This window comes from Ambystoma mexicanum, chromosome 1p (assembly GCF_040938575.1).
Source record: "Ambystoma mexicanum isolate Mex_15411 chromosome 1p, UKY_AmexF1_1, whole genome shotgun sequence".
NCBI classification, from domain to species: domain Eukaryota; kingdom Metazoa; phylum Chordata; class Amphibia; order Caudata; family Ambystomatidae; genus Ambystoma; species Ambystoma mexicanum.
Window position 1 is genome coordinate 1,160,098,428 of NC_090921.1, and position 18,270 is coordinate 1,160,116,697.

The 18,270-nt window shown below is 42.5% G+C and overlaps 1 protein-coding gene and 1 long non-coding RNA gene across 3 annotated transcripts in view; one reads left to right on the plus strand and one right to left on the minus strand.

Annotated features, from left to right (window-relative positions):
• LOC138450555 (uncharacterized) overlaps nucleotides 1–18,270 on the plus strand; it is a 212,474-nt gene that overhangs the window by 92,545 nt on the left and 101,659 nt on the right. For both annotated transcript variants that reach the window (XR_011260187.1, XR_011260186.1), the window contains exon 2: nucleotides 6,315–6,384. This is a non-coding gene — a long non-coding RNA (uncharacterized lncRNA). The remainder of the gene's footprint in view (nucleotides 1–6,314; nucleotides 6,385–18,270) is intronic.
• Nucleotides 5,919–18,270, minus strand: part of LOC138450539 (interferon-induced transmembrane protein 1-like) — a 284,430-nt gene continuing 272,078 nt past the window's right edge. Inside the window, exon 3 of the mRNA XM_069604844.1 lies at nucleotides 5,919–9,450. Coding sequence (XP_069460945.1) covers nucleotides 9,259–9,450 — 192 coding nt within the window. The 3' untranslated portion in view covers nucleotides 5,919–9,258. The remainder of the gene's footprint in view (nucleotides 9,451–18,270) is intronic.

The following is an 18,270-nucleotide window of genomic DNA, read 5'->3' on the forward strand; positions in this document are numbered from 1 at the left end:
AATGAATATATATATATGAGTGTTTTTAAAGTCCCTGTGGGTTTACATGAAAGTCTCTGATAGCTGCTACTATTGTTCAGTAGTCTTAAACATTGGTGTAGTCTTCTCCATTTAATATCACAAGGGCAGCGCCTTTGTCTGTGCTCCTAATAATATTTAGGTTGCGAACCTACATTTTTAAGGCAGGCCAATTGTTTCTTGGTAAGCTTAAGCCAAATCTTCCTGGTCTCTTTCGCTAATCTTTCAACGTCCTGTAAAACCTTATTCTCAAACAGTATGGATTCCTTAGAGTGACTATGTGCAGGTGGACACCACATGGACGGTTTCCTCTAACCCATCATAGAATTATCCATACTTTCAGGGTTATCTTTACCAAAGTCTACCAGTACATGGGAGCTGTCTCCCATTTTACCATTTTGTTTAGCACTACTAGCTCCAGTAAGGATACTAGAGCAGTAAGACCTTGCCCCCCCTTTCTTATTCCGTAAAGTGCATTCTATGAGCCCTTTTGTAAGGTTTGCCTGACAGGCTGGTGCAAGCATGTCTTTATTTTTATATATTTAATCAGTGTTCATTGTGCCCTTTTACTACTACATTTGAGAAAATGGCTAAACTTGCTCTTTAAGTCTTTTTCATTTGAGAAATGCCTTTGTTGTTTTTCTTCCTCCTGTTCAAACGTTGGAAATGGATTTCTAAGATGATGCCTGTATTCGGACACAGTCTAGCGCCAATGAAGGACAGCTGCATGCTTGGAACTGGTGTGAACACATTTAGGGGCCCAGACACCATATTGCATATCCGCACCTTGGCTGATGTCACGACTGCATCTGAGCTACTTATCCAGGATTGGATAACCACTTAAAGTTTGAATGATGCGTGATTACTGATGGATGAGCTCGGGTCATCCCAGCCCAGTGTTTGGTATGTCTACTGATGTTTTGGAGATATTATGTTGACCTATGGAACCTGTAGTCCGAAGCAAAAGAGGCCGTAGAAGAGATGTTGGAAGCTGGTGCTCTGACAACCATTGCCAACCCCAACTCCTGTTATTTGAAGCTCTTTTGTGTTTCCATCAAAAGAGTCCTTCCAAGGTGAACCAGTAGGCACAACCGGTTTTCAGTCCTGCACCTCGCTGCATCTCCTCCATTTCTTTGAAGCCGTGGGCCTGTCTCTGTGCAGGCCTTGCTACCATTCAAACATGGATGTCCAGCACCTACTTGAAACTTAATGCTATACCAAAACAGAATTCGTCCTTCTAGGCCACTCATCCATAAAGGCTCCCACTCAAAGATGGTTGGATGTTATGTACTTGGACTGATGTACCCCACAACTCACCAACTTAGTGAAATCACTTAGATTCATTCATTTCTCATCACCAGGCACACACATTCGATCACATCTCCCCTGCACTATGTGACCGCACTGGTTATCCTTAACATATAGGATTCTGTTACAAAATGCCTATATCACCTACAAGGGTACGTTAGCGGGCACACCAGCCAACCTGGCAACTAAGTTAAATGCCTTTGGCAGTTCATGACTTATCCCTTGCAGGACAGTTGCAAGACGTGAGAGTAGATGGGCTCACAAGGATAAACTAGGAAAGAGTCATTGTCCTGCTGCACTTTGATTCAATAGAATTCCATCCCGCTAGCAAGCCCGACCACTGCTTCCCTCCTTATGTTCCGGAAAGAGCTGAAAACCTGGCTATTTCATGGCTATTTCAGTCAAACTTTGACATTACCTTGACTCAGAGGTTACTCACCAGCAACAACTCAACACGGTGCTACTCTTGTTATTTATTTTGTGTACATTCACATTACTGAATTACGCTAAAGTCTCCCCATCAACACTCTCGCCTCTTAACAAGACCTTAATTTTGCTGTAAAGGGCTCTGCTGTTTCCAAGCGAGGTTTGCTCAATATAAATGTTATAATAATACACAATAATCTGGTGTGGAAAATCACTTAATTTGTCTTCTTTTGAGAGACCTACAGCCTATACCAGTCTTTACTTTTTCTAGGAGTAAGTTTCTCTGAGCGGTCATGTTTACCATTGACAGTTTGGTCTGTCTTTTTGGAATCCCAGCAAATCTTCTCAGGTTGCTTCCTCCAAATCCCCTGGCTTAGAAAAACCCTCCTAATAGCAAGTGACATGAATGAGGAAGTGGGATGAGGTGCGAGGACAAAGAGAAGGGGCTAGGATGAGTACTAGGATGAACAACAGGGTAAAAGAAAAGGAAGATGGAAAAGGACGAGGACACAGAGGAAGGGGATGAAAAGGGATGAGGGACTTCAAGAGGGACTAGGACAAGAAAAGGGAAGAGGAACTAGGATGAGAAATAAGTATGATAGACTGGGACGAGGAATTAGGTGAGGGACAATGATGAGGCATTATGAAGACAGGGAAAGGATGTGGGACTATGATGAGGATGAAGGGCCAGGATGAGGAAGTGGGACAAGAATGAGGAAGTGGGACAGGAGAGAGTAAAGGGGACGAGATGAGGAAGAGGGTTTAGAAAAATGGAATAAAAAGAGGAAGAGCCCCTAAGATGCATAAATATAAGGGGTAGGATGAGGAAGATGAACAAGGATGAGGAACAGGGACTAGGATATTAGGAGGAGAGCGCGTTGAAGGAAGAGGTACTGGGACAAGAGGGACTGGGACAGGGGCCTTGACTAGGAAGAGAGACTATTAAATAGAACTTGGACAAGGAGGTGGAAGATTGTTTAGGATGAGGAAGTGGTACCGGCATGAGTAAGAAGACTAGGATACAGAAGAGGGACTGGGACATGGAAGGGGATTGGAAAGAATAACTCATGAGGAATAGGAAGATAAACTATGATGAGAAAGAGAGACTGGAATGAATTGGTGACTAAGATGAGGAACAGAAACTAGGACAAAAAAGAAGACGATGAGGAAAAGATAGAGGAACTGGGGTGATAAAGAGGATTAGGACAAATGAGATGAATTAGGACACATGAGAGCAACGAGGCAGAGGCATTAGGAGGAGGAAGGGAATAGCAGGAGGACGAGGTATAAGGAAGAGGGGCAAGGAAGAATGATGAGGAAAGGGGGCTTGGATGAAAAAAAGGCAAGAGTGAGGGGAAGAAAGACGGGAAAGGATGAAGAAGAGGCATTATGATGTGAAAAAAGAAGGGGGACTCAGACAAGGAAGATGGGACTAGGTTGTGGAAGGAGTAGATGGACTAGGAAACGAATTAAGAAGTGATAAAGGGAAGAGAAAGAAGGTATAGATCTGTGATGCCTATTTCAGGAATTACATGACTAGGACAAGAATGAAGAAGAGGTATTAGGTTGAGGAAAAGACAAAGGGACACAGACAAGAACAAGGAAGAGGGACAAGGATGAAGAAGAGGAAAAGTCAACAATGTGGGCAATGAATTAGGACGTGGGACTAGGGTGAATGACTAGGAAGAGGGACAAAAAAGCAAGTCTAGAATGAGATACTGTAACAAGGAAGACAGAATGGGACATGTAAGAGGCAGAAGAGACTATGATGATGAAAACGGACTAGGAACAGGGACTATGACGAGGAAGAGAAATTGGTTTTATGAAAAGGTATGAGATACTAGGAAGAGGGACTTGCAAGAGTGTCTGGACAAGAACGAGTCAGGATGTGAAAGAAGAAGAGAGACTAGGGAGAGGAAGAGGAACAATGATGAGAAAGAACAAGAGAGACAGGGATGGGAAGAGGGACTAGGATGAGGAATAGAAAAAGGAAAAAGGTACTTGAAGGAGGACTAGGACAAGGAAGAGGTACTAGAATGAGGGCAAAGCAGAGGTACTATGATGAAGACAAGGAAGAGGGACTAGGCTGAGGATGTGTAAGCGGGACCAGAATGAGGATGATGGACTAGACCTAGAATGGGGGACTAGTCCAAAGAAGAGCGGCTAGGATGAGAGACAGGGACTAGGGGACGTGGGAGAGGTCCACGGAAGATGATGCTGAAGGACTTGGACAAGGAAAAATGGACTTGGATGCACAAGATGAAGAGGGACTAGGATGTAGTTAGTGCTGGAAATGGGAAACATTTACTGCGGGAATCATCTCCTCCTGGAGGGGCTGGGGCATAGGGGAAGAGGGTAGGGTGGAGGGTCATGGCCCCAGGGCAGGTGACGCAGCAAAATATCTCTTCAAAGAACCGAAGCCTGGCTATTTGCATAAAAGCAAAGAGCATTTTGGGAGCATATAAAAAGGCCCATAAAATAAACAGAATCCTGCTAGTTGCAAGACATATATGCCAATGTGGACAGCTGCTAAACAGTATGTGAAGCTTTGCTGTTTTTGCCTTCAGTCTCCCACACCAAGTCTTCTGAAGCATGGGCTCAGAACTCAGGACATATTTGGGAGTTTCCTTGGATAGCACTGGGCACAGGAACGCAGCAGTGCTCTGGCAGCGCTCTGGCAAGACAAACCTTGCCGGAGCTCTCCTTGTTCAGCAAAAAGGACTAGGACGAGGATGAGGGACTAGAACGAGGAAAAGGAACTAGTATGAGGAAGAGGTACAAGGAAGAGGAAAAGCGATGAGAAAGTGGGATTAGGAAAAGAAAGATTAATTAGAAAGAGAGACGAGGAGGAAGAAGAGGGGCAAAGATGAAGAAGGGGTACAAAGCAAGAGGGACTAGGATAAGGGACAAGGACGAGGAGGTGGGATTAGGACAAGAAGGTGAAACTGGGGAAAGGGCTTGGATGAGGGAGAGGTGTTAGGAAGAGGGAGAGGGAAGGAAGAGGCAATGGGCAAAGAAAGAGGACTAAGACAAGGAGGCAGAAGAGGACTTGGAAGAGGGGGAAGCTGCACAGGGAAGTGGGGCAAGGAAGAGGAATGGGAAAATGGACAAGAACAAGGACATAATACGGGGATGCAAGAGAAGGTCTAGGGTCGTGTGGCAGGGACAAGATAGACAGGAAGAGTGACGAGGACTAAATTGAGGAGTACGAAAGACAAGGGAGAAGTAGAGGAACTGTGACAAGGAAGAGGTGACATTGTGATGATGGATGAGGTGGAGGAACAAGGGGGAGGGAATATGAAGAAATGCTTACAGGAAAGATCTGGGACAAGAAAGACAAAGATGGTCTAGGACAGAGTAGTACGAAAAAGAGGGACTCAGACTGGTTAATGGGACTGGGATACGGATGAGGGAATGGGATAAGGATTAGAATGTGCAGGAGGGGCTAGAATGCAAGACTTGACGAGGTGATGAGGTACTTGTATGAACAAGAGGAACTAGAATGAGCAAGAGGCAATAAAACAAGAAAGAGGAGCAAATGGTGAAGGGGAGGTGCAAAGAGGAAGGGAGACAAGGAGACAAGGATGACGAAGAATAAGACGAGGAAGAGAAAATAAGCTGGGATGAGGACAAGGAAGAGAGACTAGCAAGAGGTCCTTAATAGGATCTATGTCAAGGGTTGGGAAGAGGTAAACGAAAGAGGGACTATAACTGTGGCTCACAGTCAAAGATTTCTGATTTTCTTTTATTTGCTCTTGTCTGTGGCAAGACATTCTGGCAAAAGAAATCGAGGGGAGCAGCAGGACGCAAAAATATCAATTCATTATACAACCAAGGCTGGCTAATAACTTTGTCATTTAGCATTATAACCAAATGTTCTCCCTTTCAATCCCCTTTCCTTTGATTTCCTATATGTACCACTATTTTGGCCATAAGGCGGTGCTAAAGCTTCACCCTATGTTCCAAAACCAAAAGGAAATTCGGAGCTATATTCTCAGTAGTGCACAAATGTAAGAGCATACATAAAAATACATACACAAGCAGACAATTCATGCGTTATTATCTCTGACAATGTCCCTTTCCCTCTATGTTGTATCTTTCTATGCTGAAACCTCAAAGGAACGGGGGTTTACACATTTATAATTCCCGAATCAATATTAGCTTGCTTAAATCATCTTTTTTATTCTGAATTTGTAGTCATGAAAAGACACTAATTCGTTATTTATTTGTTAAAAGATGAATAACTTGTTAATATGATTTCAAAATGTTATAAACCAAGTATCAAGAAAACCCATTTTGACATTCCTTTTGGTCAAAATCAAAAAACACAAACAGTAAACCAAATATGTGCAAGTTAACAATTATTTTCACCTAGACAATCTCAACCTTTTAGCAAATCTGTAAAACTAACAATTTGTTTTTCCTAGTCTTGTCAACACGTGTTTCGACCAAAGAGGTCTTTTTCAAGGCACTTTTTGTAAGGTCCATTACAGAATGATATTGAAAATGTTCACATTTGTAGAATGCTGTATTCATATATAAACACATTCTTTAAAATTTAGAGTATTCTGAAAATTGAGCAAAAATGAACAAGAAAGAAGGGGAGACGGGACAGAAGCAAAATAAAATAATGTAAGTATTAATCCAGTGGGAGTATTTCCAGTTTTGTCCAAATGCTCAATGTTATTTTACACCTTACCCAATGTGAGACTGTTTCCATTTGATAATTCAAATAGTAGTCATAAATATTAGTTTTCCATTCAGTAATGGGTCTATAAGGCAAACATGTAACTTCTTGTTAGAGTCAATTCCAAAGAGTTCATCAGTATTATCTTTCATTGAACGTTGAATATAATGTTGTATAATGTTAAATGTTGTATAGATCTATATATATTTGCAATGTGATTGCTTACCTCAAAACATATGCATGTTCCCTGACTATTCAGGCTGCAAGCAGCAACTGTAGTTCTTTGAGGCTTCAAGTATAATTATATGCATATTTGAGAAAAGTACCCTAGTTAAAAATGGGTTATACTGCTTTCTTGTAAAGGATTCCCAAATCCAGATAGTCAATCGATACAAAATATAAAACATATACAATCTTACCATGTTATGGCGGGATGAGCTTTGTCCCTGCTGTGTTCAGCGTTATCGGCGTACGACGTGGACTAACCACGGTAGCAATTTTGGAAGCTCAAATATAATTCTTGTGACAGTGACGATGCGCTTGTGTTTACGGTGCGGTCACAATTACGATGCGCGGATAATATCTGTCATCATTAATAGAATTCAAAGCTTCGTAGACTGTTACTTTCGTTGCTTGCTTATATGTAAATACATAATGTTGCTTCCTCATGTAACTACACCATTTCATTTTTATATACAGTTTAGGGTATCATGAAAATCAAATGACCGGGTTTTACTTGGTAATGTGAAATACTATTGGTAAGGCCTCTCATATTTAGGATTCTTGAACATAGATTCTGGGATTTCCGTTTTACTTTTTCCAGTGGGTGGTATGAGGACTAAGAGTGGCCAGAATAGCTTTTAACAGCTGAAGTCTATTTCGGTGGGCGGAACAGGCACCAGAGAGTGTATTCATTTCTGCTTGCACAGAAAATGTTTTGCCAGCCCTAACCTCCTCTGCAACAGGGTCTTTGAATTGCAAATGGGAGGCTGCAGAGATGTCAGAAAACCGGTCAGCAGGGTGGGCCGAGGAGCATTGTCATTGGGTTACTCAAATGATAACTCTTTAGCAGGGAAAGTGAGCTTTTCTTTAACTTAGACTGGCTTTATGGAGGCTTGAAGCTTCTTTTCAAACAATCAAAGAAATGTGACCTCCTGTGATCTCCTGAGCAGGGGCCCAGTTAAGACTAAAACTCGGTTTAGAACATAATACAAATAAGCTTGCATAGGGGACATGGTAGATTACTGTAATGTGGTTAATTGTTATTCTAGACAATTGTGTTTGCTTTATTACTACATATTACATTGTGATATTTCAATATACAAAGAAAGCCACCCACAGTGAACACAAGTTCTCAGAACAGTTTATCCCAAGATTACAAGGCACTGCAGTGCAATCCATCCACTTGCCAATGCTGATTGCTTTACTCTCCCTTGGCTACATTCCACATCTTGCCATGCATACGTCCCGTATGAAATGTATATCAGACAGACTTACATATCCTCCTCTGAGTGACAAGATGAAGTGAACACCTGTCAAACTAATGACAAATCACGGCCAATCAAGGAATCTGACAAATACACGTATCAACACTACTTAAAGGTATTGCAAAAAGATCAACCAAAGTGAATGGTACTTCTGAGTCTGATGCAACTGCCCTTAGTCATTGTAATGGGTTCACAGCGCATCAGTGGTCCTATTTTTGGGGTGGTGGATGGACCTATGCAAGTTATCCAAGTATGCACATTTTTGGAGGGAATGTCAAAGGGCTGTGGGCAATGTACAAGTGACTCTTGAAACAACTGTGAAAAGATGCCCCTATGGAATCAACATGCTTTAAAGTTCATCCGTAGCATCGTGACTTTGGTCGAGAGGAGGATGGAGAGGTCTGTAAACTAGGTTCAGAACCTCAAGTCGCCCATAAAGAACATCCTGGGAGGTTGTGTGGAAAACATATGACCAGAGTTCCCCTTTAATTGAAGCAGACAAAGAAAAACAATTCCCTCTAGTTTTAGAGCCGAAAAACAGTGAGGAGTTAGTGAGTGTTCAGAAACAGTGGGAAAATATATGAGGAATATCAAGAGACAGAAAGAGGGGGAGAGACCAATAGGCCTAAAGAAGGTATCAGGTAATATTATCCCCACCAATAATGTGGCCATATATATAGTCGTCGGGAAACGACATAGGCGACATTATTGAGGGTTAATATTAGGTTGAAATGGGAGCAAGGGTTGCGGGGGTCCCCCGCTCCCTTTAAAAAAATATGGGTGTTGCGGAGGTGTCCACCGAAGGTTCCATTGGGGAATAACGCAGCAAAAAAACGGTGCCATTCTTGTATGGCGACATTTTTGCGGCGATATTAACACATGGAACTCTAAAGAGAGATAGTGTGAGAGTGAGAAAAAGGAGGGCAGGTTTAGAGAGGTCGAAAGAGAGTAGGAGTAAAAGAAAGAGAAATAGAAGGGGGAGGAGTGAAAGACAGAAGGTGTAAGTGAGAGGCATGGAGAGAAAGCGAGAATACACGAGTGAGCCCAGGGAAGCAAGAGATAGGAGACCAATCAATGGTGTTAATGTACAGTGAGTATTGTTCAATTCAGAGTCACTGAGGTGGCGACTGCAGTATAAATGGACAATTGTAATATCAGTTGTGAACAGGCAGCAGCTGCAGTTGCAATCACATAGGCACAGTATTCGGGTTCATGCTCGCACACACTGCACACCAACACAATTTGATGTCTCCTGGAACAGTCTGAAGGAAACGCCCAAAGGGATGTCCATAGTATGCATTTGGTGGTCTGTGGCTTTTGTTGGTTTCTGACTCAACCATAGTAGTAGGGACCATAGGCGATGCTGTACATACTTCTTACTACAATGGTGGCATATATGACATAAGCAACCCAAGCAATGGTAATCGCGATGCCAATTCCCAGGCTCACAAAGTTTAGGGTGCGGGCAGTACTAGAATGGATCCGTGCCTCATTGATGTCCCCGCGTTGATTGGCCTCTCGTGTCTGCAACACAAAAAAATATAAAAGAGGATGATAGTTTTCTTACATTAACATTTTCACATGCTTTTTGAAAATATTATGTCCCCTCCAAACATCAAGCTTTAGGTAATGTATCTTTGATACACACCCAGGATACCATTTACGGTCCTAAAATTATACAGGGCATGGGTTATCAGGGGAGCTTTTGAAACATTGATATGAAGAAATCTAGAGCTGTCAAACATTCATGGAGTGCTATAACAAATGATATTGCCAGTGTCAGAATCTAGGGTAGTAAGGCTGCACGTTTTTACAAATTAGCCATACCATGCTCCTCAAGCTTCCATGAGCTCATCTTAACTGCGAGTGGGACGGACGAGATACAGAATACCACATCATCACTTTGACGAACTATCATGGCCAAAGTCAACTTTGGCTTTGCTAACGGGAACTTCTTTGGCCATGAAAACCACCCTCCCCAGCTTCCAGGAAAGGTGAACATGTGGGAGCCTGCATGGCCAAAGGAGCAGTGCTATAGGAAAAGATTGCAATGGTCCTGCATCCCACTAGCCCCTGCCTATCCCCAGTGAATTTCAGTGCTGCATGACAGATGCCATTCATCTATAGCAGTATCTGTGGCACGCTCCGGTGATAAAACACAACCCAAGAGCAAAACCTAATGGTGCTATAAAGCGCCATCTGTGAGACAACTATTTAGTCACCCCCAGGTGATGCTAAAACACCGCCCAGGAGACAAAGCTAAACTGGGCTTAAAGCACCCCTTATTAACCAAAAAAGAGATGGCCTCACTAGGTTCTGATAAAGCGCCATCTCCCTGAGGTGCCACTTATAAACCAAAATTATGAAGTGTCACTACGTGTAGAAAAAGTGCAATGTGAGACAAAAGTGATTGTGGCGTTTAACTACCAAATGAGCTGAAACAGTGTCATAAAGGACAACCCATTAGCCAAAACTGAATAGCCTCATTGGGTTAACTCCTTAAGTGCTAACAAGGCCTATGTTCGTCCTGAATTCCCATAAGGAAACATTGTAGGCTCTGCCCACCCTAGCACTTTTAAAGCAACAAACATGAGCCAACCGAATGGTTGCACTAAAGCGCCACCTATGAGACAAATCTAATAGTGGCGCTAAAGCACCACCTATGCCAAAACCGAAACATCCACAATGCCATTCCGCCACTTTACTCCCCATTTTAATATTTGTTTGCCTCACTGCGGCACTAAGGTGTTAACTAAGCTCTAAAATTAAAAAGGCTGTCCAGACAGAGATATATTGCAAACAGATTAATACAGAACACCCCAAGTCTCTAGGTGGTAATTTGTAGGAGCCAATTTGCAGTTATGAAGGGATCACTTGTGGAGATGCCATCCAAAGTTAGTCAGATTGAAGGCCTTCTATTTGCCTGTGATGCAGTTGCAGCGTTAAATGTTGGTAGAAACAATACAAGGACGCCCATTGCGGATATGGCTACGCAAACACCAGCTGACCGTAGGATGGTCGGAAATTCGATTATGACCTTTGCCGCACTAGCTGCCTCAAAATGCCCGAAGGGGGATTCTAATTCACAGTTGCCGATGACTGAATTGGCACAAGTGGTCACTGCAAATTCATTGGCCATCCAGCAAATTCTCCAGGGGCAATTAGCTATGCAACCCTCCACTTATGGTAAGCAGGAGCCTCCCTGTAATGAGGTACAGGTGGTCTTGGAAGATGTGTACCTAAATCAGGAACCCATTGATAGCCCCTCTGCACTCACTAATCTAATCTAATAGATCTGGAGGACGATTTCCAGGCAAAATATGGGCAAATTGTACCCGATATGTTGAGTAATGACCAAGAATCTAGTCCAAAGGTATTGCTGACTAAAAAACAAAATAATTGGCTGCTCCGGCACAAAAAAGAAGGGTCCATCAAGCCAAGAATCTGAGTGCCGCTACTAAAAGGTCCAAGAACGACTTTTTAAAGCTAAATGTCAATCCTGGCTTACCCAGTAAAGATACCGGTAATCTATCGAATGATGATGAAATCATCGATTTACAATAACTCAACCAAGAATCTAAAGCGTTATTGAATTTTGATTTTGTGAATGCAGGTCAAAATAGCAAATAAAAGAATGTGGGAACCAGTGGTACATCTAGGGTCCAATGCCAAAAAGTATGAGGGGTCGATTAATGATGATTCACTGAGCTACAGTAAACATAAGCAATTAGATTTACTAAACTTTTATCCCTCACTTCACATCAAAAAAGCGACCAAGAAAATCAAAGGTTCGGGTGGGCAAAACCTCCCAATTTGTCACACGCAGGAAATGGGAAGATAGTGGGGAGCTCACTCCGCTGGAGCTGCCCATGTCCAACAGGATAGAGAGTGAGTTTGTAAACCAGTCAATTGAACCCAGACAAGTCAGTACTCCAGTTGGAAACCCCATCGCCCCAAAGGTAAATGGGGGGGTGCAAAGGTGGGGTTGCAGCCCGGAAGTAACCAAAAGGTTACCTCTAAAGTCGCTGGAAAGATTGGTGATTCAGAGGATTTTATGGAGGCTGGTCATGCTCCTGAGGGAGCGGTCCTTAGCCCGGAAATGCTGTCCATTATGGGGTGGGAATACAAGTCCTCAACAAATGGAAAAACGAGCTTAAACCGATCCGCTATGCTTAAGGCCTTTCCAGCTATTCCTTCTTTAAGAACAATCAGATCTGATGATATTGATTGGGTGCGTCTATCATCTAGTAACCCTACCAGGATGATATGCGGGTATCACTCACATATCATCATGAAATTGATCTGGCAACAAAGAGAGGACTTTGAGCTGATTGGTCTGACTCCGTCCATATTTATCTCAGAAGAGCAAGCTACCTCATTTGTTGAAATGCCTCCAGTGAGGACTGAGTTGCCTATGGGTTTGTCGTCTGGAATTGTGCCATCTCAATTCAGCGAAGACCTATTTAGGCAATTTATGAACTTTGCGACAACATTCACAGGATTAACTGGGTCTAACCCCGTAACTCAGGCGCAGGTTCACACCTTGCATGAGTAAAACTAGAATGATGGTTCGGGGGACTCGTGTGGCATGAATAACCTTCGGTTATGGGCCACGCACCTCGATGCAGGGTCACGCCCGGGGGTTCTTCTGATCCAGGAGACCATGCTCCTGGGGCAACTTGAAGTGGAAGGTTATGACATATATGTTCAGACAGCAAAAAGAGGAGTCCATGGGCGTCCTTCCGGTGGCCTTGCAATACTGATTGACAAAGCATATAGGATTGTTTCTAACTTAGTGTTTGCTGATGACACCCTTTTAGTGGTACAGCTCAGCTTTCCAGGTGGTTCTATGGGGGGGCGTCCTAGTTATTTGCCTATATTGGAATACATTGTCTATACCTTACTTAGTGGTTCTTGATCAGTTGGATACAATTCTTGAAGATGCTTTTATCAGAAATCCGGGTATTATGGTTATTGTGGGGGGGGGATTTTAACTCCTCATGTTTTGATGCAGGAAGTGAAAGAGGGCTTAATCCCCGCCCCTCGGGGTCCACTTCGATACGTAATGGGAAGAGGTGGGTTGATTATTTTCTGGCATGGGACATTCAATTGGTACCCCCCAGGCAGGGGTTGTATGACTATACTTGGTCACGAGGGGCCCATAGATCCATGATTGACTACTTTTTTATCTTGACCAGCCTTTTGAGAGCACTGGACTCGGTAGTGATATGTGAGCTCTGCCTGGGTGATCATCTGGCCCTGAAATTGCTTTTGAAGGTCCCTATGTCGATATACACTTGTACCGGAACTGGCACTTATTGTACCTGATCGCCCACCTATATCTGTTAGATGGGATCCTAAATCGTGTGATAAGTTGTTAGTAAGTATAAGGCATGATCCCCTGATTACCTTCCCATCTACCAGATTTGGTCCAGTGTGTATTTTAGTGGAAATGCAAAATTGCGGGAGAATACAGGTACATGTGAATAAGTTGGTGCAAAAACAGGACGCCACTAAAGGGGTGCCCTTGCATCAGCACTGCTATAATCTGAACGTGGTGACGCTGCGAAAAGAAAAAGGCAACAACTACGTTATCATGGCTTATTGAATTATGACTGGCTTACCTATCAGTGTCGTAAACATAAAATTAATCAGGAATATCGTAATAAAATGAAGACTTTAAATATGACCTGATATTTGGGGATAACCAAAGTACTTATTAAAAAATGATGTGAGACAAGTGTGGTCCACTTTGAGAGCAATTAAAGGGGTTGTGGAACCTCTAAAGGAAGCCGTGATTGCTGCTGAAACCTGGGTAGAATATATAAAAACTAAGTATGATCCCCCCAGGCGGTTTGTAACTACTCAAATGAGGAAGTTTGAGATTCTGATTTTGAGAATTTCTCTGTGGTCAACTGATGATATTAGCAGGGCTATCTCTAAGATTAAGGGGTTTAGGGTGCCTGGTCCTGATGGCATCCCTCTGTGTCTCATTAAAGCTGACCTGGCAATGTGAGCTAAGATATTAAGGACTGCATTTGACAGCATCTACCTGCTAGATGCCATTCCATCTTCTTGGTGCTCAGCAAATATTATACCTATCTAAAGGTAGATTAGATGACCCAAATAATTTTAGGCCCATTGCCCTGATGGATGCCTCAGCAAAAATGTTTACATGCCTGCTCTTGGAGTCGATTCAGTATTATATCACGCAATTTAGGGGCTGATTCATGGAATTTGTGCGCCGAAAAACGGGAATTTGTGCACCATTCTGCCCGCAAATCCCCATTGTTAAACAGGGATATGCGGGCAGAATGGCGCACTAATCCCCGTTTTTCGGCGCACAAATTCCATGAATCAGCCCCTTAATCTGTTGCCTCCACTCCAAGTAGGGGTTCGCAAAAATGTAGGGTGCCCTTTGACTGCAACTATTATGGTTCACCTGTACGAACAAACCAAAAGCTCTAATACTGATCCCATCTAGATGGCAGCTTTGGACCTCACAGCTGTCTTTGATACAGTGATAAGACACGTGTTATGGAAGAAGATGCTATTGCAGGGATTCCCTGTACACCTGGCTGCTGTCATCGCACTCCTTCATCAAAAAACAACCTATAGAATAAGGTTGACAAAGGACGGGCCGTTACGGATATGATAGCTACCGAGATTGGACTCAAACAAGGTTTCAATCTGGCCGCTGTCCTATTTAACCTTTATTTAGCGGACCTAGAGTCGGGCTGGTGTAACACCATTATTTATCCGGTTAAATTGGTTAGGTTAATGTTAAATTGGATTGGCTTTGCGGATGATCTCCTATTTATGGACCGCACCCCCTTTGGTCTTCAGGCCAAACTTAATCTGTTTCTTAGTTACGCGTTTAAGAACAACTTACAACTAAATCCACCTAAATCTTTTATCATCACATTTGCAGATGGCAAGAGGAAAATATCTAAATTTACTTGGTGTCTCAATGATGTTGTAATACCACTGACCCTTTCGATCCGGTATCTGGGTTATCGGCTTTCGTCCAATTACTCTGCTGTTATATGGAAGGAGGTGCTCAGTGAAAAATTGAAGTCTCTCACTTCCCAGATGAAGATCATTTATCATAGATACAGTAAATTTTCGTTGATGCCCAGTATACAGTTCTACCTTCTAAAAGTGGAACCGATTCTACCGATTTACTTTATGCCCTTGCTATCTGCACCTTTGAGATGGAGGCTTTCCTGGATTTTGCTCAGGGAAGACTGTGGAAGCAGGTATTGGGTTTAGCTCCTTCAACGTCCAACATGCTTATCTGTCATGAACTCGGTCTTCTACCTTTGTCTGCCAGATGGCACTGGTGCATGCTTAATAGTTACGCAAAAATGCTGGCGCCTCCCAAACAGTCCCCATATGAAGATCTGGATGTTTTGATAAGGGTGGGGCGACCCCTTCCATCTTGAAATTTAAAAATGAAATGGAGGCAATATTAGAGGTAACATTGATCACTAAAGAGGACTTAGTTGCTGGTCTTCCCGCTTGCAAGAGGCAATTCCAGTCCTATTATTGGTGTGTATTGCTGGAAAAAATAGACAACAGAAAATGCGGTGAGCGTGCACGATACTGAGATTTTTCTGTGTAACAAAGCAAGAAAAGCTTACTTACGATTTAAACTTAACCAATTTATGACTAATGAAAAAGTCCAACATTGGGATCATAAATTGGTGGATGCGCCAACTGGAAGATATCGTTGTTGTAGTTGTTCTAGTGAACTGGAAACGCTGAAGCATTTGATTATATACAGTACATTATTTTAACCCAAGAGGGCTGTGATTTTTGGTTCATTTCTGGTTTCTACATCATGGGTGAGGAGAGAGAGTTTGTGGGAAAGATGTATGTGGGGGAATAGCCAACAGCTCTTGCTTAGACTAAGTTTGTATACATTATCGAGGAGTGTCTGCTACATAAGAGAACTATGCAGAATGAGGTGACTTGATTGCACATGGCCGATGATGGTGGTGGACCTATATTATAAGTTCATGGCAACCTTGCGTAGGACGAAATATTGCTAAGACAAGACTATTTTTTGTAATTGGGAGGATGTTTGCTTATTTTGTGAGACTTGACTTGTCTAGAATGAAACATTGTGAAGACAAGAAAGAACCTTGTGTAAAATTTGGAGGACATTTTGGTCAATGCTGTGAGATTTAATTGGATGTGTTTTGTTTATAACTTGTGGGGAAGCTGTGTTGGGATTTGTTTCTTTTTTCCTATTGGGTTTTTTTTATTTTATTTGTAATATGAATCTGGAAATGTAATGATCTTTTATGTTTTTATCGGTAGTTTTGTAAAGGTTTTTTTCAACCAAACACAATTAAAAAAACTAAACTGACATGCCTTCCAGTGATCATAACCTTCTCTGTCTAACTTGTATAGTGGAATGGCCCACCAAATGCAAGTTATACAAAATCCCAATTTCTGTCATTGCGGGTGGAAATCATCTGCGGATTGATGGCCCTAAGATCGAGAAGATAAGTAGAAAATTCCTTCACGACATAGCCTTGTCAGTGAATTACGCTCCTTTGTTAAATGATTTTGTCACAGTAAAAGCCTTAGACCATAAAATGGGCACAAAGCATAAACATTTATCATCTATGATATTCATACAAGCAAAACAGGCTAAGAGACGTGACATTCGTGCCTTGAACAAATCAGGACACGTGGCCGGTAGCAACTTGACTGTCCAAAACAAAATCCGCCTGCGCCGGCAAACATATGGAAACTGGCTAAAATCACAAAAATCAATAATCGTGCAAGACAAAGCAGAGATCGTAATGAAGGAACTGGTAACAAAGAACTCCCGTGAAATATGGGCAATCCTGAATACAGGAAACGGATGTCATTCTTCCACGCTGTCAAATGTAATCGATGCAGGAAAATGGGAACAGCATTTTGCAAACATCTTTAGTATTCTATTCCCAGATTCATCTTCAGTTCCGAAAGCCGAGCTGTCTTCATGGGATCTACATATCAACAAAGAAGACATTGAGGTAGCAATCCGGGCTCTAAAAAGATCGCATGCCGCTGGCCCAGACCTAATAACAAACATGATGCTAAAGGAAAATGCGGTGAAATGGGCAACCTTTATTGAACTGTTGTTCTTGCGACTGTCTGCTTCAAGGTCGATTCCATATTCCTGGCGAGAAGCAATCATCGTGCCAATATATAAAAAGGGTAATCGGGCTGATCCAACCAACTATCGCCCGATTGCCCTTTTGGACACTATAGGAAAAATGTTCTCCTCTTTTCTGCGTCAAAGGTTAGCGGCATGGTCTGTGTCTGGACACATTTTTGACATCAGACAAACCGGATTCACCAGAGGTGTTGGTGTGGAAGTCAACTTATTGGTATTAAATATACTAAAACTCGAAACTCTCAAAGCAAAGACACATCTTTACCTAGCCTTTATTGACCTGCGAGGAGCCTTTGACAGTATCAATCGTGGCAAACTGTGGCAAAAATTGAACACTGGAATTGCCCTCAGAATCTAGTTGAACCTCTAATAGCCTTACACTCGCAAACTGTTGTTCGCTCAGACTGAACAACCAAGGCGTCTTATCCAGGCAAATACCCACGAGTAAAGGCGTAAAACAAGGGTGTCTGTTGGCAGCTGAACTTTTTAAATTGTTAATTTCCGATCTACCAGAGTTTCGAAGAAATGTTTGATGTTTTCCGCCAAAACTAAACCACCACGAAATCGGATGCATTGTTTACGCCGATGACGTGGTACTCTTGGATCGTACCCAAATAGGACTCTAACAGCAGTTAGCAAACTTGCAAGAGTATTTGAACATCAACGATTTGGCCTTGAACATCTAAAAGACAAGGATCGTCATCATTGGTCAACAAGAATCCCGAAAGCAGAAAGTTTTCACGTGGAGAGTTGAAGGGAAACAACTAGGTGTTGTCAACTCAATTAGATACCTGGGGATAACTTTCAATAAGTCTCTACATGAACACCACTGGAAACAAGAAATGGAAAAGCGAATGATTCAATTCGCTATCCAAGCTCAACTGTTGAACAAAAATTACGGCAAATTCACTCTCGCACAGGTTCTAACTTTCTACGCTCTAAAGGTTGTTCCAGCAATCACCTTTGGGTCAGAATCTGGGTGGAACATCGACATCTTGTTCTGGCAGAAGCTAGAAGGGATTTTTTGGCGGCGTGTCCTGAGGCTGCCCTCATACATATCGATGATCCACATAAGATATGAATTGTCACTCAACTCATTACACACTTGTGTAATGTGGAAATCGCTAATGGCATTGCGCAAGATGAGTTTGACCCCTGCGGCTCCAGCA